The sequence below is a fragment of the Lampetra planeri genome, chromosome 26, assembly GCF_965212315.1.
Source record: "Lampetra planeri chromosome 26, kcLamPlan1.2.h2, whole genome shotgun sequence".
NCBI lineage: Eukaryota > Metazoa > Chordata > Hyperoartia > Petromyzontiformes > Petromyzontidae > Lampetra > Lampetra planeri.
The window spans coordinates 4,573,331-4,601,192 of NC_136132.1; the positions used below are offsets into that span (position 1 = coordinate 4,573,331).

At 43.6% G+C, this 27,862-nt stretch overlaps 1 protein-coding gene across 4 annotated transcripts in view; it reads right to left on the bottom strand.

Annotated features, from left to right (window-relative positions):
- Positions 1-27,862, bottom strand: part of PHKB (phosphorylase kinase regulatory subunit beta) — a 204,201-nt gene that overhangs the window by 168,831 nt on the left and 7,508 nt on the right. For 2 of the 4 annotated variants that reach the window (XM_078606538.1, XM_078606539.1), the window contains exons 2-3: positions 25,879-26,006; positions 17,852-17,941 (exon numbers count right to left, since the gene is read on the bottom strand). In XM_078606538.1, coding sequence (XP_078462664.1) covers positions 17,852-17,941; positions 25,879-25,963 — 175 coding nt within the window. In that variant the 5' untranslated portion in view covers positions 25,964-26,006. The remainder of the gene's footprint in view (positions 1-17,851; positions 17,942-25,878; positions 26,007-27,862) is intronic. The other 2 variants (XM_078606541.1, XM_078606542.1) reach the window with 2 other exon arrangements.

Below are 27,862 nucleotides of genomic sequence, written 5' to 3' on the forward strand. Positions count from 1 at the left end.
GCGCATCATCTGGTGGCTCATAAGCATCGGCCATTTCTTGAAAAACACCACATAAAGTTGCCTTCTTATCGGTCGTTATGGAACGGAAGAATCGGACAGATTCGTCGTCCAGGAGAGTCGGCAACACCTCCAAAGCCTCCGCATCGGTCCATCTTGCTGTGCGTACCGCCGCCAAGAAGCGGCAGGCGAACGCGCTCCAGTCCCCACCGACGGAAAATTCTTTAACCGTTGTAAGGTGGCGACTCCGACTCCTCTTCCCGCCGTCTTCCAATGGTGGTGGTTGTGATGGCAAATTCAAAATGGCGTCGGCCCGCGGCGTGGCCAAGATGGCGGTTTGGCGCCACGGAGCGCGCAAAATGGCGGCCTCTTGCCGCGTGGGCAATGGCGGCGGCAGGACAGGCAACGTGGCGGCCCGCGGAGCACCACTTGCATCATCCATCGTCCCTGGCGCGACGAGATGGCATAGATGCGCCAGGACGTCCTTAAGTGCCTCCAGTTGTACCGCCATCACTTGCCATCGTTGATCCGCGTCTGATGATGTCGACGGACCCGCCACCGCGCCAACATCCTCCACTCCCGTTCCCGTGGTCGCCTCAGCCGGGCTCTCCTCCACCACCCCAACAGGATCCGTGGTTGGAGGGAGTTCGTCGTCGTCGGACGAAGAAGCCGATGCAGGCGCCGGATTAACTTTCTTCCTCACTTGTTTCGACATGCCGTTGCACTTCCGACACCAGTGTAATAAACGACTGGACCACGATGTCTGGCTCAGTGTCCTTTATTCGGTTCTTGCTGTACACCCACACGGCTGTCTTTACTCTGTAGCTTCTCCACGGTGCTGACTCCAATGTCGGCCCGATCCACAACAGCAGCTCCGCTGCTGTTTCTCTCACACAGCCCCCCTTGGCTGTACTCGCTGCAACTCCTCTCCCTCCGCAGCTCTGACAGCCTCTTGCTGTCTCTCTCTCTCTCCGCAGCTCCTCCTGGCAGCCACACCGCTGCCTCTAACATGCAGCCCTCTCTCTCTCTCTCTCCGCAGCTCCTCCTGGCAGCCACACCGCTGCCTCTAACACGCAGCCCTTCTGGCTGTCTCCTCTGCAGCTGCACACCACTCCGCAGCTTCCTCTTATCTTCGGGGTTGGCTCCCGATGGCCGTCGGCGCCCCCCCCTCTCCACACTCGCCCGCGTGGCCTCACTCTTTTCCGCTCACACCCCGACTGACTTCTCCTTCCGGTTTACGCGCTTAAGGACCCCCTACCTTTCACCCACGTCACCTGGCTCCGCCTCCTCGTGACGTCACATCCGGAAGGTCGCTTTCGCCCGCATTACACTAGTACAGCAAACCGGTGTGTTGGAGAGCCAAGCCACAACATTTACAATCTGAGTACGACGTTTCGCCAGTAATTACAACTAGCTTCATCAACCGACAGCCAGATTTGTGAAGTCCTCCTGTTTCGCTATGGATGATATTGGTCGCAAAATCCTAAGTGTCAAAGAATGAGACAATATGGGAACTCAAGTGAAGCAATGAGACAAGATAGTTGTCAAGCGCTCGGTCGATCCTTGTCGTGACAATACGGCTTCAAAGACGATATCGTTCGACCGCCGCCATCGCCGTCCCGAGCAACTTGAAAGTTCAGAATATGAGCTTGGCAAGAACATGTCGCAGATGTAATTGGAGAGAGAAGTCACGGATGTGTGGAGCATATGCACAGGATATCCAAGTACAGGCTACTGGAACAGGTATTTGATTGGGGCACCCAAAACACGTGAAGCGTCAGGAAGATCATCAAGTTATTGTGGGAGAACGTACCTGTGATGTAGGTTGCCAACATTGCAACACACGTGCGGTCTCGCAGAAGGGAGTGATGGCAATGTGTGGTGGGGCTCTCGATAACATTGGTCCGATGATATCCTTATTTAAGTTTGTCTGCCCACACGCAAAATATCTGCACTGCAGTTAGTTGGCAAACACGTTGTTTGTGGTGGTGAAGTGTAGTGACACTCCGGATTTCTCTGGAGTGGCCTGATCAGCGAGAAACAATTTGGAACTGCCCCTAAAAATAGGACCTCCATTTGCACGAAGACAAATATTGCATACTGTTCTGGACATAACCTTAGGTATAGTGTATCAATAACCCTAGGTATAGCATATCAATGACCCTAGGTATTGCGTATCAATAACGCTAGGTATAGCATATCAATAACCCTAGGTATAGCGTACCAATAACCCTTGATATAGCGTGTCAATAACTCTAGGTATAGCATATCAATAACCCTTGGTATAGCATATCAATAACCCTAGGTATAGCATATCAATAACCCTTAGTATAGCGTATCAATAACCCTAGGTATAGCATATCAATGACCCTAGATATGGCGTATCAATAACCCTAGGTATAGCATATCAATAACCCTAGGGAGAGCATATCGATAACCTTAGGTATATTGTATCAATAACTCTAGGTATAGCGTATGAAAAACCCTAAAAGATAGCGTATCAATAACCCTAGATATAGCATATCAATAACCCTGGGTATAGCGTATCAATAACCCTGGGTATAGCGTATTGATAACCCTAGGTATAGCATATCAATAACCCTAGGTATAGCATATCAATAACCCTAGGGAGAGCATATCGATAACCTTAGGTATATTGTATCAATAACTCTAGGTATAGCGTATGAAAAACCCTAAAGGATAGCGTATCAATAACCCTAGATATAGCATATCAATAACCCTGGGTATAGTGTATCAATAACCCTAGGTATAGCGTATCGATAACCCTAGGTATATCGTATCGATAACCCTAGGTATATCGTATCGCCAAGTCAACTGAAAAGAAGACAGGTCAGAATCTTCAACTATAACTGGTAGCCAGAATCTTCAACTATAATTGGAATAGAGATGTAAACGCCAGTAAGTCACTCTCATTGTTCATTCGCGGAGACACCAAAAGCATTCTTAAATATTGTAACTTGCATACCTTAATCTACAGTTCTTTATACGCCAACAGCATTGTTATATTCATGCAACTGAGGCAGCCTCGTCATAATGATGCAAACGAAATAAAATGTTTTACAACGTTTGTGAACACTGCGAGAGTTGGTAATCGGTACTCGAACATGGCCCCACTCACTAGAGTGTAATACATATCCACATTAATACTCATAATCTAATTTGGCACCACTGCTATAGCAAAAACATTTTCTGTTACAAAACTTTTTAAATTATACGAGTGGGATTTTTTTTATATAACAGGTAGTATGCAATGAGAACCTCCTGCAGTTCTTAGAAATTTCAAACGCAGGATCAAACGTAAGAGAGCACAGCGAGAAAAAAAAACCCACCTAACTTCGCGCAGATATAATTAACATTGAACAATTGCAAACAAATTGGCACCTCGGGCTTTTGTCTGCCGAATTCCTTTGCCCCTTCCCGTTTTATCAAGATAAAAAAAACAACAAAATAAAAAACACACAATTACAAACAAATTAGTGCAATACAGTGTGGCCTCGCTATTCAATTGCGAACACTTCAACAGTGTACAAAGTTAATGAACAATCTTTAACGACTCTTTAGTGAATCTCAATTGCTTCTCCCACAGTTTATGAACGTAAACCGATGCATGGCTGCACTGCACAACGTTTGTTGCTATTCGAGAGGGCTCACTGTGAAAAAGCCATCGAATTATTTTCACATTAACGTAAATACGTTTCAATATCTTCTTGGTTCTTTCGGTAAAGTCACGTAGAAGGGAAGTAATAAAATAATACAAATAAAACATAATAAAATAATTCTCACGACGTTTCGGCCACAACGCAAGCAGCCGTCCTCAGGTGAGGACGGCTGCTTGCGTTGTGCTTGCGTTGTGGCCGAAACGTCGTGAGAATTATTTTATTATGTTAAAATGTATTTATATATTTATTTATTATATTTTTCCCTTCCCTTCTACGTGACTTTACCGAAAGAACCAAGAAGATGAATCCCTGCAGTCACGAAAGCTTGAAATCGAAATTTACGTTTCAATAATCGTGAAAAACAAGTGTGCTGAAGCAACCACGACAAATGAATTGTTAAACCTATTTCAACTGAAATATTTTTTTCTATTTTAACAGGTAAGGCCCACTGAGCTGTATATCTCTTTTTCAGAAGCGACCTGGTCACAACGAAGTGGCTGATCGGAGGAGAATTCATATGAGCCAAATACTCTAAATGCATGTTTCTAAATGTGCAGGAAAAAACCGGAGGACCCAGAGAAAAAGGACACGCGATCATGGGGAGAACATGCAAACTCCAAATATACAGGTGTCAGGCTCGGGATCGAACCCATGCCCTCCTGCGTACCAGGCAAGGTAGTTAACATCTCACCACTGCAGCACCCCTAAAAGTTAACCACCGACGAGTTCCAATTTAAAATAACACGAATCACCGTGTGCGATTTTGATATCGTGCAAACATCAATCAAATCCCCGTTAGTGGTTCGTAAGTAATTGGTAAGATTTAAAATTTACAGCCTCGGCGTGAAATTGATTGGACGCGACAGTGTTTTAATGTGAAATGGCCATCGCTGCATGTTCCGACATTGAAGGATGTGAGCGAAACCTCGGATGATGTCATGTGACGCACAAGCAAGAGCCTGCAGCAGTCCGCACATCACAATGGGTCGCGGTAATGCGAAAAGGCATTGCATCAAGAGGAAAACTGAGTGCAACGTTTTGGCAACACTTTGTGTTCCCGAGAAATCATTTAATTTGTTTGTAGAAATTTCTCTCCGGCTTTTGTTCGTGAGCCAAAAAATTAAGGGAGTTTTTTTTTTAATCCAGTATATTTGTAGCCCATTTTTTTTTTACATCGTATGATCCAAACAAAGCTCGCCAGAGTCTACTTTATTAGCATGGATTTGGGGTCTCGCTACCATTGGCGTTATTGACGAGTGCCCTCTCTCCATTTAGAGTGTTGCAGCGCACGCTCGCATATCAACTGGGATTCTCGATCTGCCGACGGAATAAATGCCGTTCCCTATGCCAATGCTACCGACTTAAATTAAGCACGTTATAGACTGCACAATGAAAAAAAGTCCCCCCACTTCCCCCCCCCCACTTTTAACCTTATTGACTGTTAGTGAGAAAGTGTTGTTAGTGAGCATCTATTTAGGACCGAAATTCACTCCGCAGGAATGCGCTCTGTAAGCACCGCTCCAAGACGGCTCTGTCTCTCCCCCCCCCCCCCCATTTACAGAGGTTCACGCAATCGTACCGAGCAAATATTTCAGGTCAAGTCAACCTAGGAGAGGTCCAGGCCACGATTAAATATCGATTTCTCGTGAGATTCAAGGCATAATACCAAATTCAGGTCAACAGAATCCCAACGCAGTGGAACAAGCTACAATAACAACGACCGCCCCCCCCCCCACCTTGTAGCCTTAACAGACTTTTGGAGAAAGTGCTGTTTGCGAGCACCGATGAATGCCGGCAAGGTACACGAGTAGATGGGTGGCCAGCACCACACAAGCGACTACACACACCATCACTCTCACATACAGCGTAACACACACACACGCGCTAACAGTCCACAGATAAAAAGAAGAGGTTCAAAAACACAGGATACATGCTAAAACGTGTCATCTAATGTTGCCTTCATTATTTTGAAGCCAATTATAATGAACACGTTTTCACATTACGCATTTAAAGATAAACCAAGTTGCAATGTTGACATTTGAACGAAACACGCATGTTCTTGCAGTGCTAATATACAGCAGAACTTCAATACTCCATATTCCGATAATTCCCAGAATGCAGATAGCAAGTGGAGCTGCAGAGAGAAGCAGAACTACAGAGAGACAAACGGCTGCAAGGGGACACACCGAGAGGTTCGTAGCCAAATGATTTGATTTTGAGTTTATCATGCAGACGAGCTATGCTGAAGTGAGCTGTCGGGTAGTAAAGGATGTTTGCATTTTTCAGACTTAAATAGCGATTAAAAAAAAAAAATCCTCCTAAATAGACCCAGGTAGTATATCGGCCCTATTTCCGTTTTAGAACATATTTTCCCCGATGATCAGTGGAATTTTCACGAATGGAGTTGCACTCCCGTAGAATCCACGACTTCAACACAGCTTAACGAAGTCGCACGGCTCTTTCCTACTAAAATTTGCGAAGCATCGCCGGCGCAAAATTTCAAGGATTACATGATTAACTCCCACGGTGCACCATGGATTATAGGTCCCTATTTTAAAAAATATATACTTATTTATCCAGGAAAGCTACATGGAGCCGAAGAACCCTTTTTCGCGAAGGTGCCTACATTATTTTTATTTTAAGATGCTTTCATCCAATATATGAGTATTTAAACATATACTCACATTGGCATGGATGAAAAAAAAATTCGGAAATTACTATAATCTGACACAATTTATTAATCTCCTGTGAAGAGAATGACACAAAATCATTGCGGATTACAGAAGGCCGGTTTTACAATAGCCGTACACACAAAAAAGTTTGATTTAGTGATTTCTTGAATGTCACCGTGCTCCGCCAAACAGTAAAGAACACAATGTAAAAGTTCAAAAGGGGATCTCGAAATATATCGTCGTCCAATCAGGCAACGATGATTAGATTAACCTCATCCCATTGTTAACGTTGCAGTTAACATCCTTCCTAATTCAGATCAAAGATTCACCGGGCACGGTCGGAAACGTAATTAGCACGACGCACTTTTTTGAATTCATACTGGTAGGAACCTCCTGGTTACACCAGCCCACAGGGGATTATTATGTCCATCGTGCAGGGAGGGGCTGGGTGGGGAGGGGCTGGGTGGGGAGGGGCTGGGTGGGGAGGGGCTGGGTGGGGAGGGTGGGGGTGAAGCTGAGTGGGGAGGGGAGGGTGGGGAGGGGCTGGGTGGGGAGGGGAGGGTGGGGAGGGGCTGGGTGGGGAGGGGCTGGGTGGGGAGGGTGGGGAAGGTGGGGAGGGGCTGGGTGGGGAGGGTGGGGAGGGTGGGGCTGGGTGGAGGGTGGGAGGGGTGGGGCTAGATGGGGAGGGGCTGGTCACCCCGTGGTGCCCTTATAAAACTCAACGTTTAACCTACTCACGCCGGCCTGTGCCCGTCCTCACAGTCGGGCAAATTTGCGGAATACACCACGCCGCCGTTGAACCTGGCCATTGACCGAGCAACCCAACGTTCCTACCAGCTCCCTCCGCAGGAATGTGTTTTAATTTTACATATAATCTCGTCGACAAATGCGCGTGTAACGTTTTGACGTGCTCACCTACGAACGACTTTTTACGCATCCCAGTTTTGTTCCACCTTCTTCGTTAATGCCCCGTGTGTCTGATACACGTCGGGAGCGGGCGGTAATGCATTCATTAAGGAAATTTAAAACCGACCGAGGAAAAACCGCACCTTGGAAAGCGTTACAGAACCCATGCAGTACGCAGTAAGCACACGCTGCTCCACTGTAATGTGATCACAGAGAGTTGCGAACTTACACACGCTGTGCTGCAATAGAAAATGTGTGGTTTGTGTGCAAAATATGTATTAAATGTATTCCTTTGAAATATACTTTCACATACAACTAAGTTCCTTTGACTAATCACGTAACCAATGTAGCCTTTGTACAGTTGCCTGTGCAAGTTCGTCATTATGCTATCCTCTGCATATGATCTCTTGCCTTCAGTAGATCTGTTATGTAATTTAATGGCAAGTCGTGTGGACGCCTACAGCAAGCCCACCAAAGCATGTTCATTGTTGATATCATACTACGTCACACAATATCACTGTTGAGCATTTATAGCACAAAATATAAAAGCACTATACCGCGTACATTGTAAAACTATTTGTCATTTAAAAAATCTTCCTGCTTTATTTAAAAAAATAGATTTTGGTACCCGTTTGGTAATTGATTTTTTTTTGCATTTTAAACCACAATCCTTCAATCTTGATTTTAAGCTTTCGTGACTGCAGGAATCCATACTTTGGTAAAATTACGTAGATACATTTTTTAAAATTATTTTTTCGATCTACGTGACTTTACCGAAAGAACCAGAGAGTACACAATCCTTTAATTTTGCGTCCAAATATGCATATAGAGGATATTTATTGTTGATTGACTGAAGAAATTACCTACAGTAAATGTTTCAAATGAACATTATGTTAATTCATTAAACGTGTGGGTATTTAAGTGCATCTTGCCGACTCGTCTCGACTGGACATCTGTGAAAAACATCTTCATAGCTCATCGGATTCCTGCAGGATAAAAAATTCGGTCTGACGATACCAACCCAATACAGGGAGGGCGCATGTAAAAAGAATACCGTAATAAAAAAAAAAGCCAAGCCTTTCCTGACCCACTCTGAAGAGAGTACACGTTAAAATAACTTCAAATAACTATTCAAATCAGGGAATAAACTATTCAACACCTCATCAATTTGCCTTTGTCAAATATTCCCGGTGTCCTCTTTCAAGTGAAATAAAACACCGCACAAGGTGTTAGCCATTGCCACTGTTGAGCGAAGATGAGACAGGAGACAGATCAATGTTGAAATGTGTTCTTCACATAAACTCTGACAGGACCGGGTCCCTGATTTCTGTAAGAAGAAATAAAAAAAAAAAGCTCCTCATGAAAAATAAATCTTGCGTTGGAAGGCGATGCGTGTTTGTAGGTGAAATGATTGTCATATTTTTGGATTTCTTCAAAAAGTTACGAAATATATTTGCAGTCTTAAAATGTTCCAATTAATTGAGTTTATAATGATGCGACAGGCCCTCTCTCGCTCTGTCTTTTTAATTTACTAAAGACACAAACAGCAATGTCCCATTAAAGGGTAGCGCAACTCAAAAAGTAAAATTGCTTTCATCTTTAAAAATGCACCTCGGCTGAGTGCCAGGTTGTCCGACACGTTTCCAGATGTATTATATAAGAAAAACAAACCCGTGTTATGAGAGCCTTCTAGTGATATCTCTGCACTGACATTGCAATCAAACGCAGTGGCACCGCGACAAACTATCATGATGCTCCTCAGCAATCGCCGTAGTAAATTATTATTTTGACTTCTCATTAACAACCTTCATACTCGTGTCGGACAGCCCAGTGCACACATGCAGCCTTGGTATTCATCTACGAGAGATCATTCTTATTTGGGTTCCATCCTTCCGACGATGACATCACCGCGGCACCTCCTGCCAGAACCTACAATTTGGCAAGGTTGGCTACGTGCAGTGCGAAAGAAGTTCAATGTCTACGCATGCAGAATCCAGGTGCTTATGCGTGCACGCCTCTCTTGGTGGTCAACTCCTCCTCACCTGCTGATGCTGCCCCCAGTTTCTTGAACTGCCTCCCTCTGGCCACATGCACTGCCAAATTACCTCCTCCTGTTCAAGTCCGCACTCAAAGATGTCCCGATTTTCCATCTGGCTATTGCTGACTGTCTGTCTCTCTGTCCTCTTACACTCACACACGCTTCACCCCATCGCTTTGCCCTTAAAAAAATTGAAAACTCTATTCTTTAGGAAGTCCCTGTTGTGTTCATAGTTTGTTGTCTTTCGCCGGCACCTCATATTAGTGCAGTTGGCAACATACAGTGCAAAAGAAGTTCAACATAGATTCATATAATAAAAATATGAAATAAAATCTTCAATAAAATCTCTTCTTCAAATTACCTTATTTTGCCTGTACTTTGCATCGAGTCTTGAGATGTGGTCACAACCAAACGTGTTAAAAATCCAAAAATGTGACTTGTTGTGTCGTTTAGACACTGGGACCCTCCAAGGAAGGAGCCCATGGGATCGATGAACACAGACACATCGCTCCCTGACGGCAGGTGCAGAGAAGTTGTTTGTAAACAAGTCGTCACATGACGACTCACGTGACCAGCAAGTTGGTGAAATGTAACAATTTGTGATCACGATTCGATTCAACAATCGGTTCTCGTTAAAATGCGCTACTCCTGGTGGTATCGATTCTCATTTATTTTGCCTCATATGGACACCTTTGTCAGCTCCCCTAGCCTATAATCGGAACATTTGCAAATGTGTTTAAATCGCAAATATTAAGATTCTCAAACGCGCGATTGGACGCACGCTTTGCGAGCGTAAGAATACACTGCAAGCGTCTATTCGATGCACCGTCCATCACGTGTCTATCTATAAAGACTATGGATGGGAAGCAGCTAAATCGAGCAAAAGGGAGATGTATCGTCACTCCAAACACACAAACTCACGTGGTGTTTCATCACGCTTGGGTTAAATCAACCTTTGTAATCGTGGGATATTGCATATAGTGCTTTAATGCCTCCCTAACTCAATGCACGGTGGCAAGTGTTTTTTTCTTCATACAAACGCTGTTAAGATTTGACACGCATTGCAAAAATGCTGTTACTGTCATTCTTATGCGTGTCGGGCATTTCACAAAAAACACCGCACTTTGCTCTGGTTTTTTTTTCCTCTCTCGCCAATTTGCATTTATGCATTAGCCTACTTAACCACTCATTCATTCACATTTCATTTATTTAGTTACGCACAGGTGTAGAATGTTTAATCAGCCATGCAGTAAATACTAATTCGATGATCGCGCTACGAAGTAATGGGAACCGATGACTTTGCCGTTGGCTGATGCTGCACGGCGCATCATGTGAAATGGCCTTGTCGCATGTACGTGTGAACTTCTTTTGCGCCGTACATAGGCCAACAGTGCTAATTGCAGGTGCGATCCCACAAAGAGTTGAAGGATTTGTAACGTACACATCGCGCAGAACATCATCTGACCCCGTCTCCCATAAACGGATATTTCTCAAAGGCACTGCACATTGAGAATGGGTTCTAAAAGCCTCAAATTTGTTTTTTCAGATAACCCCTTAATTGGAATCAAGCCTGGGTGATTTTTGTGATTGGGTAAGTCGGAGGTTCCAAATGAGTCCATGAAAACGTTCATGAATGCAAAACTGCTCATTGTCGATAATTATAGATAAGATCTCTTAACCTCGGCTTGAAATATATTCAATGAAGTAATGTGCAAACCTCTGCAGTCAGTCTTGGGGAAAGTCCCATTGCCCTCAGGAGTTCAAGTACAGGATGAAGAATAAATGTAATCAAAGTGATTGAGCAGCTCATCTACAACAGAAAAAAACGACACAGTACTTTGCATGAGTTATGAAAACGAATGGGTGGCTGCTGTAAAAATGAATACAATCATGACCTCGTGTGCTTGGCTAATACCAAACTAGCTTGACTACCCGGCTTCGCCCGGGGCTTGGATTCACCACGCCCGGCCGCCTTTGTCCCCCCCAGTGGCGATGTTCACACACCACACCAGTTACTCGTTTGAGGCTGAGTCGACCTAGGGGAGGCCCAGGACCGGTTGAAATAATCGTCACTGCTGTTGGCCGTGAGCGGGAATCGAACTTGGGTCGCCGAGTTCGTAGCGCAGCGCGCTAACCGCTACACGACACTGCGTTACGCTTCCACATGCGCGGGTCACATGACAGATGTGATGTCACAGCTCACTTGCCGTGCAAAAAATATGCATCACTGCGCCCCCCCCCACAAAAAAAATATACCAAAGTCTATTTTAATAATGTTTGCATGGTGTACAGTCTGGAAAGTACCCACATGGCAAATTTCAAGTTTGTTCCATGTCGGGAAGTACGCTAAACATTTTGAACAGACACACATACTCACACATTTCCCTTTTATATATATAGCTGAATTGTAATACATCTGAAAAGACTTAATTAAAATAATCAGCTTCATTAAACTTTTCAGAAATTATTTAGGATCTAACAAGTTGGCTGCATAGTACGGCTCCCATTGCCATTAGAGCTCTAAGAGTTGTGTCTGTTACCCTGACATAATTGTGTTTCACGGATCCACGCACTACTTGCTTAACATGATAATGCAACAGTCGTAATGGTACCGTACAACTTTTTTTGTCAGTTGCCTTTTAAAATGCAGAACAAAAATAAGGCTGCAACAATACGTCAAGCGTTTGAGCACGAGCCGATTTAGACGCTCCATCTCTCGTGAAGGGCTTTCTCTCAGTTGCGTTCCTTCCCTTGGCCGCCACTACTCCCATCATTATTCCCGACCATCGGGCATCACCCCGTCTTATAACGCGTCCTCTGAACTCTCGTATCTTCTCTAATCCATGTGTTGTTGTTCTTCTTCCTCCGTCTCTCGGTCTAATCAAAAGCATACACCCCCACCGCCAACCCCCTATCACCCCCCCTCCATGCTTCTCTGAAAACGTTTGAACATTCGTGCCGTGTTATATGTCGATGTGCTGGGTTTTTTTTTAGAGCAGGCCAAAAAAATAAAGAAGCCTTGTACAGGGTGCTTCAAAACAATGTTAACACTTCTGAGAATTTGCAACAACACCACAAGAAATGTGCCTTCGGGCTCTGGAGACCACCTGGAGAAGATTCCAGGCTACGCGTTGACAATGATGGCGAACAAGTAGAGACTCTTTTACTTTTTGAAGCTATTAACATTACATTTGTTATCATATTATTGGTTCTTCGGTAAAGTCACGTAGAAGGGAAATAATAAAATAATAAAAATATGTGTGATGATGATTGCTTGTGTTGCAGTCGAAACGTCGTGATAATTTTATTGTTTAATATTTTTATTATTGTATTATTTCCCTTCTACGTGACTTTACCGAAAGAACCAAGAATATGAATCCCTGCAGTCACGAAAGCTTTAAATCGAAATTTGTTATCATGTTACAGTGTAATTATTCGTTCTTTTCCATTAAAAACGAAAGTCCCATATAAGTGTGAACATTTTTTTGAAGCACCCGGTATTGTGAAGGTTAAGGGCTCCAACGGGGAGTAGAGTATTTTGATGCACTGTTCAATATATCTCTGTGCGTGCTTTCAAAACGATTACACTCCAGTCAAAATCAGTCTTCTATGCTCAGGGGGCTGGGGGCGGGAAGTGATTTCATTTAGTTGCTAAGCACCGACTCAATGGATTAAACAGCTCTTCAAAGTATCAATTAAAATTTGCATATCCAACAAAAAGTCAATCATTAACAGCAACTAGTAAGAGTCCTCACTTAACTGGATTTGCATTTAAGGGCAGACTATTGAGAAAAGACGCATTTGAACTGGTCTCACGGTCCATGAACCTGTAAATACCCTAAGCTTTCAGTTTGATGCATTGCACGTTCTGACGTGTGAGGTTGCTTCAACGTTACAGCAGGCTGGGGGGTTATTCCCCACGTGACTAGCCCGGCCCAGCGGGGGTGTCAACGTCTCGTGGAGGTCAACGCCGTTTATTAACTCCATTCACCTCTGCACGTGAACACAGCGGCAGGCTGCAAGCGTGGAAAGTGAGAGCCGTCTGGTTTTTCGCGAGGGTTCCTCTGCTCATATTTCTGTTGCGAATAAACAGCGCCACGGTGGCGAGATGTTGACAACCTCGCCTTGTATACAGGGGGTCACGCGTTTAGCGAACATTTGGTTGCTATAAATTTCCACGTGATGAGCTATTTCATTGAGAAATCGTTTGTGGCCAGGTCGCTTCTGAAAAAGAGCTATACAGCTTAGGGGCCTTACCTGGTAAACTCAGATTGGGGTTAGTTTAGTTTTAGTTTATATCATAAATCATTAGCCATTCGTTGTTGAAAGCCTCATCTGGTCATCGCGGTTTCGTGATGTAACAATCCCGCCGAGCACCTGCACGCGAGCGGATTTCATCGCTCCATCTCCTCATGAGGACGTCCTCTCGGACGCATCCCAATAGTTCCCTATGTCCAGTGTGAAATACGTGCTCTGCATAGAAATCCAAAAGCGTAGACGTGGGGAGCACAGAAGTGCAGCATGCATCGAATGGGCATGCAGCTCCTCGTGCTAGACAACACACAGAACGTTGAAGATCACCGAATTCACAAAACTCTCACTCGGCACCCGCAGCCCGACCGGATCAATGAGTTCAGATTAATTGCTGTAGATAAGAAATGGAGCAAATGAATGATTTCAAGTCTCTCATCAGGCAGGGCCATGACCTGCTCAAGGATAAACAGGGCGAGACAATTTTGTCAAGCGCCAGGGTAGCGTGACGCCAACACAAATGTTTTGTTCCCGGCACCTATTTCAGTTGGCTTACGCGTTTCAGTAACGCGTGATGTGGAACGGGACTGGCCACGTGCAAATGAACAAAAACGGTTTCGGTTTCACGTTTTTTAAAGTAAAACAATAATCGCTTACAGCTCTCAAATCAATCCACTGCTGGATGAAGGCCTGATCACACAGGTCCGTGTGTGGGGGGGGGTGTTGTTTGATCTCCGGCAGGCAAGGCTGCGTTGGCTGGGTCATGGAGCCCGCATGCCCAGCCACCCCATGCCTAAACAGCTTTGTTCGGCTGGATCGAGGGGGCTAAACGGGCGCGGCACGGGCTAGAGAAGAGATGGAGTGATGTGGTACAGGAGGACGTGGAGCTGAGTGGACTTGCCGATGACTGGTACCAGCGGTGTCAAGATCGGCCTCTGTGGAGGAGGCTCGTGAAGGACGCTACTGGGCAGTTGGAGGCAGTTGCCCTCCAGCAACAACGGAGGGCGGAGGAGCGACGCTCACAACAACGAGCGGAGCGCCGGGTGGCTAAAGCATAGCAAGTTGGCACAATAGGGGGCACAGGTGGTGCATCAGCAAGTCATCTCGGTCATCTCAGTCAGTCGACCCGTGGCACCTGCTGGGTCTACCCGTGACCTCCTGCCAGCGGGCGTTCAACACTTCACGTGGCCTCAAGGTGCACATGGCCTGGCACAAGCGTCGTGGTGACGTCACCGCCACTTAGCGGCGAATGGCGGTTGTTGTTGTTTGATCATACTTCACCGCACTTGACACTGAGGGTTAGTGAAAGTGTGGGGCCATGAAGGCGAGATGTCAACCGTCGTGCGTTCAATCCCGACCCTAGCGTGCTGACCATTGCATCACAACAGCAAACCACTTAGGCGCTACATGAATCTGAATTGTATTGTGTTACCGATTGCATCATGCTGTGGGGGGAGGTGGGAGGAGAGGGGGGGGGGGTCGTCCTGATCACTGCTATGACTTATTGAGGGGGAGTAGGATTCCGGCTCACTCAATGTTTTCGTGGTGTGCGCGCTGCAAACGTGATCCACCCTGTGGATATTTGTTCTGGGGCGCTCATGTCAGGCGTGAGAGACAGTTAATTGAATGATTTATCGTCTTCCACTGCCAAACACACGAAATTCGTTTGCCACACCCGACCCAATGTCACCACACACTCTGCAAACGCCACAACAAGTCTCATTTAGCTTCATACGGAGGACCAATTTCTACTTTTTGATCAAAGTTCTGATAATTTCAAAGCCTAAGCCGTCAACTGTTTTTAATTAATAAAAATGAGTCAATGTGGTCCTTCCGCACTTATCTTTGTGAGGATAAACATGCCATTTAATCACGTGCAATGAACAATCGGAGAAGTTCAAGTCATTTGAACAATGGGCATTGTGCTTTTCACATGACAGTTGGGTCACAAGCGTCCAATTCAATCGGATATGTGCTCCATGTAACCCCGTTTTTACGATGGTAAAAACGAAGCTGATGTTCGTGAAATATTACCAGCAGAACAATCGCAAAATGTATTGTCGTCACTAAAGAAATAGGTTTTATGCATCTGGAATATATTTAGAATTGTAATGAAGATACTTTGTGCGAGCATGAGCAACACTGTTTACCCACGAAAATATCATTCACATTTATGAGTATCAGTCTACGAGTACTACTGGCCTTTTTAGATGCTCGCTAACAGCACTTTTAAGATTGCGTAAGACTGTGTTTACACGCAAGTGCGTGTGTGACAACGGGGAGTGGTAGTGCAGAGGTTAGCGTGCCGTGCTACGAACCTGGTGACCCAAGTTCGATTCCCGCTCACTGTCAACACTCGTGACAAATTATATGGGGAGACAAAGGCGGTCGGGCGTGGTGCTGGCCACCCCACCCCCTCGTGTGCCGTGCCGGTCTTCACAGTACGAACAGCACTTGCCTCCAAAGTCTGATACGGCTATAAGGCACAGCGTTGTCTTTGTGGTGCAGTGGATAGAGCGCTACGATACCAATCAAGTAATCCGAGTTCAACTCCCCTCGACGGTTAACATCAGTGGCAAGAGGTGTATGCACCTGTCCTAGACTTCTCGGAGGTGGACTAACTCTCGAATGGGTGACACAGTGCGTAACACTCAGCAGTGGAGAGACAAAGGCAGGTGAGGAGCTTGTTACATGGCCCCCCCCCCCCCTCGTGCGTTGCACCGGTGTTCATTGGTGCTCCTAAAGGAACGTGTAGAGCTAGGATGAAGGATGGTTTTATTTTGTTCGCTGAAATGCGCGATATAATTCTTATGCAATTAACTAAGGATTCGTAAATCGGAAGAGCTAAAAGATTAAACGCATCCAATAAAACGTGCACGTTTACGAGCCACTGATGCAGAATGCCTCCATTTAATTTCATAGAATGTTAGTTGCTTTTTTTTTACTCAAGTTGTAATTGTTTGCGGTCCTGCATGACTTTATTAAATCGGCAGTAGGCGGGTTATAGGTATTTTTGGTGAAAACAGAACATCACGTTCAACTCCTGGTGCCTCACTCGCTATGCAATGATCTCGTTCAATCATCAGTTCCAAATACAACTCGAGGTTGCAACACGGATCCAGATGACTTCATTTTAAAGCTCATTTATGAAGTCAGAATATTCTCACTCATGGCTCTGCATGACTTGATTCATTATTCTCTGAACAAGGCGAAGGCGTACGGTACGGGCTGAAAAAAAGATCCCTCTATTTGCAATATGATGACGATCATAAATAATCCCTTGCTCAGTTAGATTTTAATATTAAATCTGCAAATGAAACCGTGCAAAATTAGCAATGTTGCAACTATAATCATGTTACACTGTCTTATTACGATTCATAATTTAAAAACCAAGTTTTTTCAGCGACATGAAATTCAGTTGGGCAAGCATCTGCAGCAATGCGTTTTAAAATAGCTTTTCACATTCTTGGCTCCGCATAATTTTTGCTGCATATCACTAAAACTCTGGCAATTGAATGACCATCAATTATCTTAGTGGCTGAATGTTGCTAAATGATGGAAAACTTCTGAACTGCAAAATAAACTCGCGTTGGAAACTAACAGCATAAAACATGTGGTGTTTATGAGTTTTGTGTGTATTTTTGTAACCACTAAAGAGCAGACTTATTTTAATATTTCTCAACATTTATCGCATTAACCTTTGAGACACGGGTCATCTACCAACACCAATTCACCCTTTGACTGTAATACAATCCATCGTGCGGTGCAGTTCAGCAGTCGCGGTACGTTTAACTTACCGGAGACAAGTCATGGAACATCTGGACATTGTTACGTGCGGTAGATAAAAATTATAGACTATACTATTTAATAATTGTTTTAAGTGCTATTCATAGCACATTTACGCATATGATTATTTAACTTTTCATTTAAGTTTAACAAATTAAAGTTTTTCACATTATATCCATTTCAAAGGACTTAAAGGGCTTGGCCTAGTTTGAATGTGCAATAGACAGCCATGTTAACTGGTTGCACACAATTCATTATTTAACTTCCAAAAAATTTACTTTACAGTTACATGTTATCAAGTCGAGATTGTTTTCCACGTTTTTAATATTTTAAAGGCATCATTCACTGCACCGTCCAACAAGGCTGATGCGACTTTATCAAAGTGTCCATCCAACGGATCACACCAAGGTGCTACGTATGATACGTTGTCTTCTCAGCCAAGTGTGACTGGGCGCCCATGCCGTTACACTGCACCGCATCTTGCCAATGGAGCATCTTGGACCGTCCGTCTTTGCATTTACCTGCCCTGTAGTGTCGGTCCAGCTTGTCCCAGTGTGCCTCGGTGTCCGCACGAGGCAAGTCCGCAGACTTAATGGGCTCATAAACGGACACTGCGCACGCACACACACACAGGCACGCTCACCGTGAGACCTTCCCCTGATTTACGGTGCCGTCATGGGCTGGCATGACCGTGCATCTCAATGTGCGGCACTTTGTTTAACCGTTACGTATACGCGCAAGCACATTTTTTGACAGATTAAGAGTATATGTACGCATTGAGAGATTGATACAAAGAAAACAAATCACTGGTTTTCACGTTCAAGGCAAATGTCATTAAAATTCAAGACTCGTAGGCCAAAACGTATCATTCATTCGAACACACACACACACATGTTCCTAAAACATGTTTTGCATCTTTGATATGATAAAATATGCGCACCACAATGAATTAACATGATTGCAACACATTTCGTTTAATCGAAACATTTTTCAACTTTATATGTAGATACGGCTTAAGTCGGCATTAATACTTCAGACACTTTATTTTTCTTTCACTTCGTCCCCGCGGAACTCTTACAATATCTTGCTGACAAGTTATTTACAAACGGCCGGAGCAGGTGTCCAAGCGTGAGCGCGTGTGCGTCCCAGCGAAACGTTTCGGAGCGGCGCGGGTAATGAGACACGATACATCAGTAGTGGCGGACGGAATAATAGCGGGCAAGGTATTGCCAAGCTAACCGTCACCCTAGGACCCTTTCTCTTCCAGGCACCTTACCCAGCCCTCTCGTTCCACTCTTAACACGGCGCGCCGCTCAAAACCTGTTTTCTTCTTCACATCACCACCTTCGGAGGTTAAATGAAAAAAACTGGGCACTGTGTTTTAATACTTTTTTTTATAAATGAAACATCACTGCTCAATTTTTCCAGGGTTATGAATTTGTTTCTGGTTCACGAGGTGTATTTTTTTCCGATCCAGCATTTTTCTTGAAAAAAATATAAACAGGTAAAGAGGTTTTTTGTCGGAGCTGTTAAATGTGTGTTTGTATAAGCGTGTGTGTAAAGAAATTTGACAATTTGGCCAACGGGCCTTCATGAAGGTTAATCCACTTCTTAAAGTATCTCTAGCCTGAATACATCTTAATATTTTATTTTCATTTAATCTGTAAAAAGGAACATTTACTTTCTGAATACGTGTGTTAAATATCATGGCGACAATCCTATTCCTATTTCAGATGACTAATTACGAGGAGAAAAAAACATCTGCAATGTGAGGTGGACCTTGCAGTGTAATACAAACGGACTGAAAAAACACCACTTAAATGTACACAGCATCTAAATGCAGGAAGATATCAATACTATAGGTGGGCAATCTGATTAAGAAATCAATTACTTTAGTGAGCAACATTTAAATTACTTGACTAATTGCAACAAAATACGTAAGTATCTGGGGGATGGGGGGGGATATCCCTCGTCTCTGATAGAGGCCGAGCTTCCCACTGACACCGAGATTCGTTGGCAAATGGGCCCAAATCTCTCACGGATGCCCTGGGACTCGATAACACGGGTCCCAATCACCCCGCGAGGATTCCATGGACCTCATTGGTAAAAGGCCCTGGTGATGAGGCTTAACTATGGTTGCGTAAGCAGTGAGCACGGAAGACAACCTTTGTAAAGTTTGAGATGGTGCCAGCGATATATTTTGTTGGACTGGTACAGGGATGTCGAGAAGAGGTGGTAGGATGGGACACACAACAGAAGAAGCAGATCCAGAAGCCAAAATGACATTCCTTATTATAATCTTCAACCTTTTCAGGAGTACTTCACACGTGACAGCTGACAGTTGTGGAATAAGCCAGGTTCTTGCGGATGCCAGTTGGTCGTTACAACGCTGAACAATTTATGGAGTCCATAGCCAGGAGTTATCAGGGTAGAACAGTTGTCTGATTTGGTCTCTGCCAAGGCTACCTGGTAAGAGTTTAGGTGTACCTTCCCAGGCTGGTGATTTAAATTATAAACGAGAGTTATTCCACATAGTTGCCAGCATGTGGCAGGCGATTTTTTGTTGTTGTTGCGAATTAACAGGGGGCTGGGGGTGAGCCCGTTGAGCCACAGAAATTGGATTAATAGATAGAGTGAGAGCGGATCATTAAAGAAGATAGACATGTGAGCGGAGCGCGAAGGGGAAATGGGACCGGAAAAGCGAGAAGTCCGTGAAAATAAAAGGAGAAATGTAAGAGGCGATGATCACTGAAGGTGTCGAGAGACTTGAAGATGAGTGTGATGGATTTAGTATTGGAGATGACAAGGTCGAGCGTATGGCCATGGGAAATGAGTGGGAGACGAAGCCAGTTGCGAGCGATCTATGGGTTCAAGGAATGACTGTAAAGTAGATGAGTGAGAGAATCTGACAGGTCATTGCACGAATGTATACGAGTTAAATCTCCAGCGATGATTAGAATGTGGATTTATATAGCATCTAAATGCAAATGCATCTCAAGATATTTACAGAAATAGTGGGCGTCATTTGTATAGAGAGACACAACGCAGTCATGGGCAGAAGGGGGGAAAGGAGGGTCTTGAGAGCCTGAACTTGAATAACGAGAGGAAGCCAACGGCACGGGTGGCTGGAGTATGGCATTCCAGACTATGGGGGGGGGCAGTAGGGGGGAATGAGCGACCTCCCAGGTAAGGACAGGTCCAGATTGGAAGCGAGGTGTGTAAAAAATTAACCCGTAAAAACAAAGTTTTTCACTATAAATCCTTTATATGCGTGGCGGCTAGAGTCCTCTAGTCCTCTGGCTTGAGATGGCTGCCACCTATGGGTCAGATGATTGCCTGCCACCATTAAGCAATTGGTAATGAAATATAATTTTTTTTTTCCTAAAAGGTGTAAAGTTACGGAAAATATTTTCACGAAAATAAATTGTCACGCACAACGAGTCTGTGTGCAAAATGTCAGCTCGATTGAATCACGGGAAGTAGGTTAAAAAACGACCGAAAGATTTGCACGGTCGTAAGCGCGCAAGCAAGTCAACTTAATATAAAGGATTTAAAAATCAGATGCCACCATTATCAAATATTTAAGCCTTCGATTTCATATGTTTACGCAGTCCTTGAAATTGTGTATGCGGACATCACTGTGCAATCCATATTTTTAAGCAAAATTTCTAAACAGCATTACTTGTGCATGCGCACTTCAAGCCGTAAAATTGTATTACACTTGTTTTTAATAGGTCAGCAGGCAGTGGCAGGCCCGCAGTTGAGTGTTCATACATGTCTGCTGTACCATACATGCACAGCCCATTTGTCAATCCACTGCTGAATGAGGGCCTCCCCACTTCGTGCAGGTCATGCATGGCCTTTCAGTAGCTGTACTCGTCAGCCCAAATATCAAAAAGCAAAACTCAACATCAAGGCAAGAATCAATTTGATTACATAAGAGGGAAGGCACAAACCTGACAGTGTCGCGCTCACGCCACTACAGACAGCAGAGGCCTCCCCACTAGAGTTTTAGTGAGCCCAATAGGGTGTTTTGGCCTACTCTTCCACGCCGGTCAAGACATCTCGGAAAATGTGGGAGCACCCACACATTTGAAATACAAAACGCAACCCGTGGATCGACCAACTGCGGTGGACCCATTTTATACTGCCGGGTGGTGGTCTATGCGATCGCACACAGGGTGAAAAAATAGCAGCGCAAAGATTAACAATACAGAAGTTATTAAATTCGGGGTGGGGGGGGGGGGGAGTCACTTTGGCGATAGCGTAAAGGTGCTTTGTAATCCGGCAAGCCCGGCGGACAAGAGCAGACGAGGGGGAGCTTGCGCCGTGCGGAGCGGAAGTTGCTCTCCCACCTGCCGCTTGGCATTCAGGGCGCGAAACTCGGGTTGAATGTCGCCAATGGGAGTAAGGAGGAGACCAACAAATGGGTCGTTAAAAATGTCACCGAAAGATGAACGGCGCAACAGACGCGAGGGAAAATATTATAAATCAAAGATAAAAGTGCAAGTCCTCCGACTCGTCGATTACACTCGCAGGAACTGTGGGGGGCTCGCAACGAGCAGACGAGGCCGTTACCCCCGCTCGTACGGGCGCTTAACCCATGCTCGCAACACGCTCGGGTATTTTAAACTGAATAAATCAGTGAATCCTAGATAACAGAGCCCTCAGACCCAGTTTCTTCTCAAACCGCTTTGTAAAACTCGTGCAGAAACACAACTGACCTTGGGAGAAATGAGAATGGAAAATATATAATTGTTTCTTTGGCAGTCGCGTCGTGATCTTACAACCAAACCCTTTAAATAAAATAGATTCTTATCCAGTCATGGAATGCAAGCCATATACCTTAACATGGGATACAAGAATCGTTCATATGAAGCTACAATTAATAACGATGCGAACATACATATTAAAACCTTAATGATGAACACATTTAATACATTCTATGTTTTCCCAGGAAAGTATTACTTGTTGTCAAGCCTCATATCCAAAAGGGTTCTGTTTTGGCATCGTTGATAATTTTGACATGTGGAATGAAAATAAGAAAGTGAGTGCTTAGAGAACATTCCATGTGATGTTGTTTAACCAGGTAAGAACTCCGTAAGGGCGAGGATGAGTCATTTGCAAGAGTGACTTGATAAGCAAGGCACGAAAGCGGAAAACGTTCAAACTTATCACACGTTGGACAAAACCTACTTTGCATATAACAACTGCTATAGGCACTTCATCACCATATAAAGAGTGTCTCAGACATGATATCAATGCATGATTAACCAACCCCCACCGAAATAATCATTGCTTAAGATGTGTGAGCTGTTCTTTCCCTCCTGTAAATTACACTGTTCTGGTCTTTGGAGTTGTCAGCCGGTTAAACAGAATTAAACAACATGAACTTTATTTCCATAGAATGTATTTCAAAAGCAGTTCCATGACGTAAACGTTCAGAGCGGTGTACTGCTCGCTGTGAGCTCGAATAGCAATGTCTTCATTTCATAACAATGTGACAATGTTGCAATTTGAACATTTTTGGAAGACAAGCATAGAGCACATACATGGGCAATTTGCAAATGACATTAAGAGTACATTAACAGTATTAGAGTGAATACAAAATGTTTCGCAGAAAAAACGGGAGAGATTATCACACAATGACCTTTGGTAAATTAAGAAGGATGACAAAGTCAGACGAGAAAGGGTTTGGTTGTGAAGACCTCTATGATGGAATGCCCTTTATTTAGACAAAGGGATGGGAGAGAGGGATATGTTCCTGCCAGGGCACTTACTGGCCACAGGCAAGCTGTGCATGTCAAACAAGCCTTGCTCCAGCACTAACAAATGCCAACAGGGTGATATAGATTTATTCCTGGCCGAAGCCACTGTCAAAAGTGGGAATTACCGGTGCTAGGTCGACCTTTAAGCCATAACGGTATAATTATTTTAATGAAAGTGTATTAAAAAAAATCTCTCTGATGTCACAGGCAAGTGCATGGCGCAAGCTCTTATCAATGTTTAAGGTAAAAGTTTGCTGTGATCTCTACAAAAGTAAAATAGTTGTGTTTGTGGTACACATTCGTGGATGCCGCCATGGTATAATGGGCCAGCACACTGAACGTGCAATCCCAAAAACTACAGTTCCATTCCATCTCTCGGGCATGACAGTTGACACGACTGTGCGAGGTTCCTAAATCCCCCTGCCGCCACCTAACAGTATAAAAAAGGGCACACAACATTGAGTGAACTGGCAGGGTCGTACAGGCTGGGGTAAAATGTGGGATACTCCCACCTCTAGCACGACTTCAGGCCGGCGTGATTGACCAAATACACTATGGAAGGGTTATCTATTTTTACTTTCCCCTTGTGGAGGTTCTACTGCTGACAGTGGCGTGACCAAGCAATTGTAAGGCTGCCCCCCCCCCGTCTGCCCAGTTACACATTGAGTGCGCGTTAACTGGAGAAGTGAACGCGTATATTAGTGCACACTTTGCTTTGCTGTATGTCACCATAGGCAAGCATCGCTCAGCCTAAGAACATGCTCTATTGCGTACTCTAACGTAAGTCTTTCATTTGTATAAAGGTGTCGGTTTTGTTGCCAGGTAAAAGGGTAAAAACCTATTACTATATCTTTCATTTTTATCTTTGGTTTGAAAAAAAACCACACACACAATATGTGAAAGTTTTAGCAGTTAAAAAATATGCAAATTTTGTACTTGCCAATTTGTCACTCCACAAATTATGTTTTCGAGTCATTAATTTCTCAGCTGAAATGGGATATGAATCAGACGTAATTTATGAACAGAGCTAAACACACTCTTTCCACCCTTTACAAAACAAATACTTCCTTGAGGGTAGTTTATTGATTTAAGTATTTTTTTGATAAAGATGAAAAGCCTACACGATTTTGCCATATATTATTAAACTGCTTCACGTGAAAATCATTTGGATTAAACGCTTGATGAAAATAGTGTGTGTGTGATACAGTGGATGGGTGCCCCAATTATAACATTCTGTGATCAGACGTTCTAGGCTAACCAGCAAGGAGGCCCGTGCTGTCATGAATGGCTTTGGCATGACACCTAAAGAGTTCGTATAAAATGTAAGTCGAGCAGTGTGCTAATCCATGGACTCTGCTCACAAAAACCAATTTACATCGCTGCTACAATTTCTCTAATGCGTGAAGATACATCACCGTGATTAACCTTCTGCATACGTGCACGTGGTTAAAGTCATCTAAATATCAAAGTGTGTGACCTTCGATGCATTTAGCCTCTCAGAGACAAGTTAATTTGAAATCAAGACGAATAAGCCTGATGTTCTCCGCATTTGTGTCAAGGGCACTAATGTGATCAATGAAGCCACGGGGCAGTTTTAATTGATTTATCAACGGATTTCGTAGCGCACTTAAATTTCCAACGCATTAATTTGACACGTACAAAGCAGACAAATTCATCGTACCGTTTAATAAAGAGTAGATTCTCCACGCATTACTTTAAAGAACCACACTTTGCAATTAGTTCCATGTACCAAGCAGTCAAAGATAATTCCAAACTCTACCATATTGGCAATGCACCGCTACAAATTTTGTAGTAGCTGCACTGTTGGATGTAATCGCATACAAAAATTTGCTTCATGCAGTGTATCAGGCATTATGGGTTCTCGCTAACAGCGCTGGTACCAACAGTCGAATTGGGCTCAAGGGTCTTTGTATTCATGTACCTCAAGACGTCGCACAGTTGAAGACCAACATATGTCTGTACGGTCACTTGTGTTGAAAAAGCACATTTAATATGATTTCAGACATCCGTGTGGGTGTGTGAATTTTAACACAGATTCATTACAATGGTGGTGGCTTATATTTTGTTGGGCAGCACATGTCCAAAATATCACCACGCCGCAAAGTGGGCCCGCTGAACACACGAGCTGACACGCACATCTAACGTTCTGAAGTCAAAACATTGCACGTAAAAAATGCAAGAGACAGCACACAAAGTCGAGAGAGAAGATTAGTTTGAATACGTGCAAATATCAGAGGATTAGCATTAATCTTAAAAATACATCTTCCCATAAGTCACCAATTTGAAAGTAAACTGTGCATGTATAAACACACATGCACGAAGGAATGTATGTAACAATTTCTTTTTAATAATCTTAAGTCAGCATTTAATTTTATCCGGTGTTTTTATAAATGACGTGAACCTTTCAAATATTCACAAATTGAATGTTTACTTTCCCAATTTAGAACATCTTAAATGTATAGAATCCAGATTTTCATTCGTCAAAATTATCCTTCTCAGGTTCTCGGTCGCAGCGACATTGATCCAACACTAAACGACACGGGGCAGGTTTATCGCAGAAGTACTTTGCAAATGCCAAAAGAAACGTCTTTGTTACTTGGAGATACAACAGCGCGTTCACGTTCATCGCTCACTGTTTCCAAACGACGGCGAGCGACAGCGATGCAACTTTTATTCGAGGCGAACGGAGTTTCATACATCCTTGGCATGCTTGACGGAAAAGTGGAGGTTAGTTAAATCTCGAAGCAGAAAGAACTCACCGGCTTGGAACTGGGGCATGCCTTGCCCCTCAGCATCCGGCGAACCCAGCCGCTCCTGACTGTGGTTTGCGCGAGCGGATGCCATTGGAAGCCTGATTCTAGCGAGCAAGCACGTTAGTAAATCTAATCTGCAAGCGGAACGACAATCACAAGGTTTAACGTGGTTATTTCCATTGAATCCGAGAGAGAGAGAGAACGAAAGTACATCAGAAGAAAGGGGTGTGCAATGTTTTAAATGGGCGATGGGCCACCCCAGACCTTACAGACCATACACAGCCCGACCTTTCCTTCATCAGGCAATCAACATATGTGCAATGCTGTCCAATTTGTAAGTGAGGAAAATTAGTAGGTGTGATAAGGTGGCCTTTTTCTGACCTGAGAGTTTTAGAGTCACCCATGCCTTCGCTTTATTCATGATCATTATGGCATTTAATATTGCATTACACCACTGCGTAGAAAATGGTGTTCTAAACAGCCAATTTAGGTGCTTGCTGATTGATCTTTACCATAAAACAAGATTTATTTGAAGAGTAATATGTGTATGTAAAATATATAGTGTATACACACAATTAATAATATCACAACCAGGGAAATTGAAAGTATTGTGATCAAAACTGTTTTACTTTGAGCCATAATGGTCACGAGCCAGTCACCGCACACCTGTTTTAATCGAGACATGGTTCTTTATATGGATATTCTTAGGTTTTATTGGTAATTTTAATGTTTTACCTACGTGACTTTACCGGAAAAAACCTAAGAATATGAATCCTTGCAGTCACGAAAGCTTCAAATCTAGAATCTTTATATGCAGTTTGCATCAATTCACCTGTACAATAAATCAATGCCCAGCTGAAAACAGCATTCAAACTCTTTCTTGAACTTCCCTGTACGTGCATATGTGACAATCATCATTTTATAATCCGATTGTGCCTTAAATTATAAGCAAAGTTTAAAAATATATGCTCACTTGTGTGGATAAGCATAGTCAATCTGTAATGCAAAAGGTGAGCCAAATGAGGTTCATCGGCATGCACCGATTAACTAAAATCTGCAGAAGCCAATCAGCAATGTAAAGCATTTGCCAGTGTGCTATGGGGGACTCAACCCAAAGGCATAACACCCTTTAGCTGTTGTGGTAGGGCAGCAAATCATTTGCCATTCGTGGTTTCATTTTTTACCCAGGCGCTTGCAGCAGACGTTAGATTAAAGGTTGATTCGGGGCAAGCACAGTGTAAATATCACAGCACATCTAATGTTGTCAATCAGAGCAACAAGTCACCTTTATGTGATAAGATTTGCAGGGGAGATTTTGATGTGGTTCCATTTTTATTGCCCGCCTGTAAAATGCTGGCCACCAGTGATATCGCACTGTTTGGCTCCTCTTATCTGTATATAGGACATTTCTAAGGGAGCTAAACAAATTGCCATTCTATATGCCGAAATTGAATACTATTACTTATCTTATAATTTTTATTCATAGGGTGGGTGTAGGATTAAAAGGGGAAAATGTATATATAGTGGAAGCCATGCCAATGTATTATATGGGAAGGAAAAATTATAATTCAAAAAATATAAATCACATCTGACCATGTAAGTCATTTGATCACACTAAAATATCCTTGAAAATAAGGTGCTTCATATCACTGTTTTTTTTCCTGGCTACCTATCCTTTCAATAATACGAATTGAGTCTTTTTAAAACATTAAAACATATCACGTACTTGTGGTTGGGTTCAGATTTAAGCTTGTAAAGATATTTCATCAATTATATTATATTGATTCATTGCCAGCAATATGACTTGTCTTCCAAAAATGACATTTTGGTGGGTTATGAAAAAAATTCAGGTAGGTTACATCAGGCCATATATAGCTTTATTTTTTCAATTAGACATAATCTTTTTAATAAAAAACTTGCCTGCTGTTATATGTAGACTTTCCCAACAAAATATTATGATTCACGATTCGTTTATTGCAGATTTATTGGC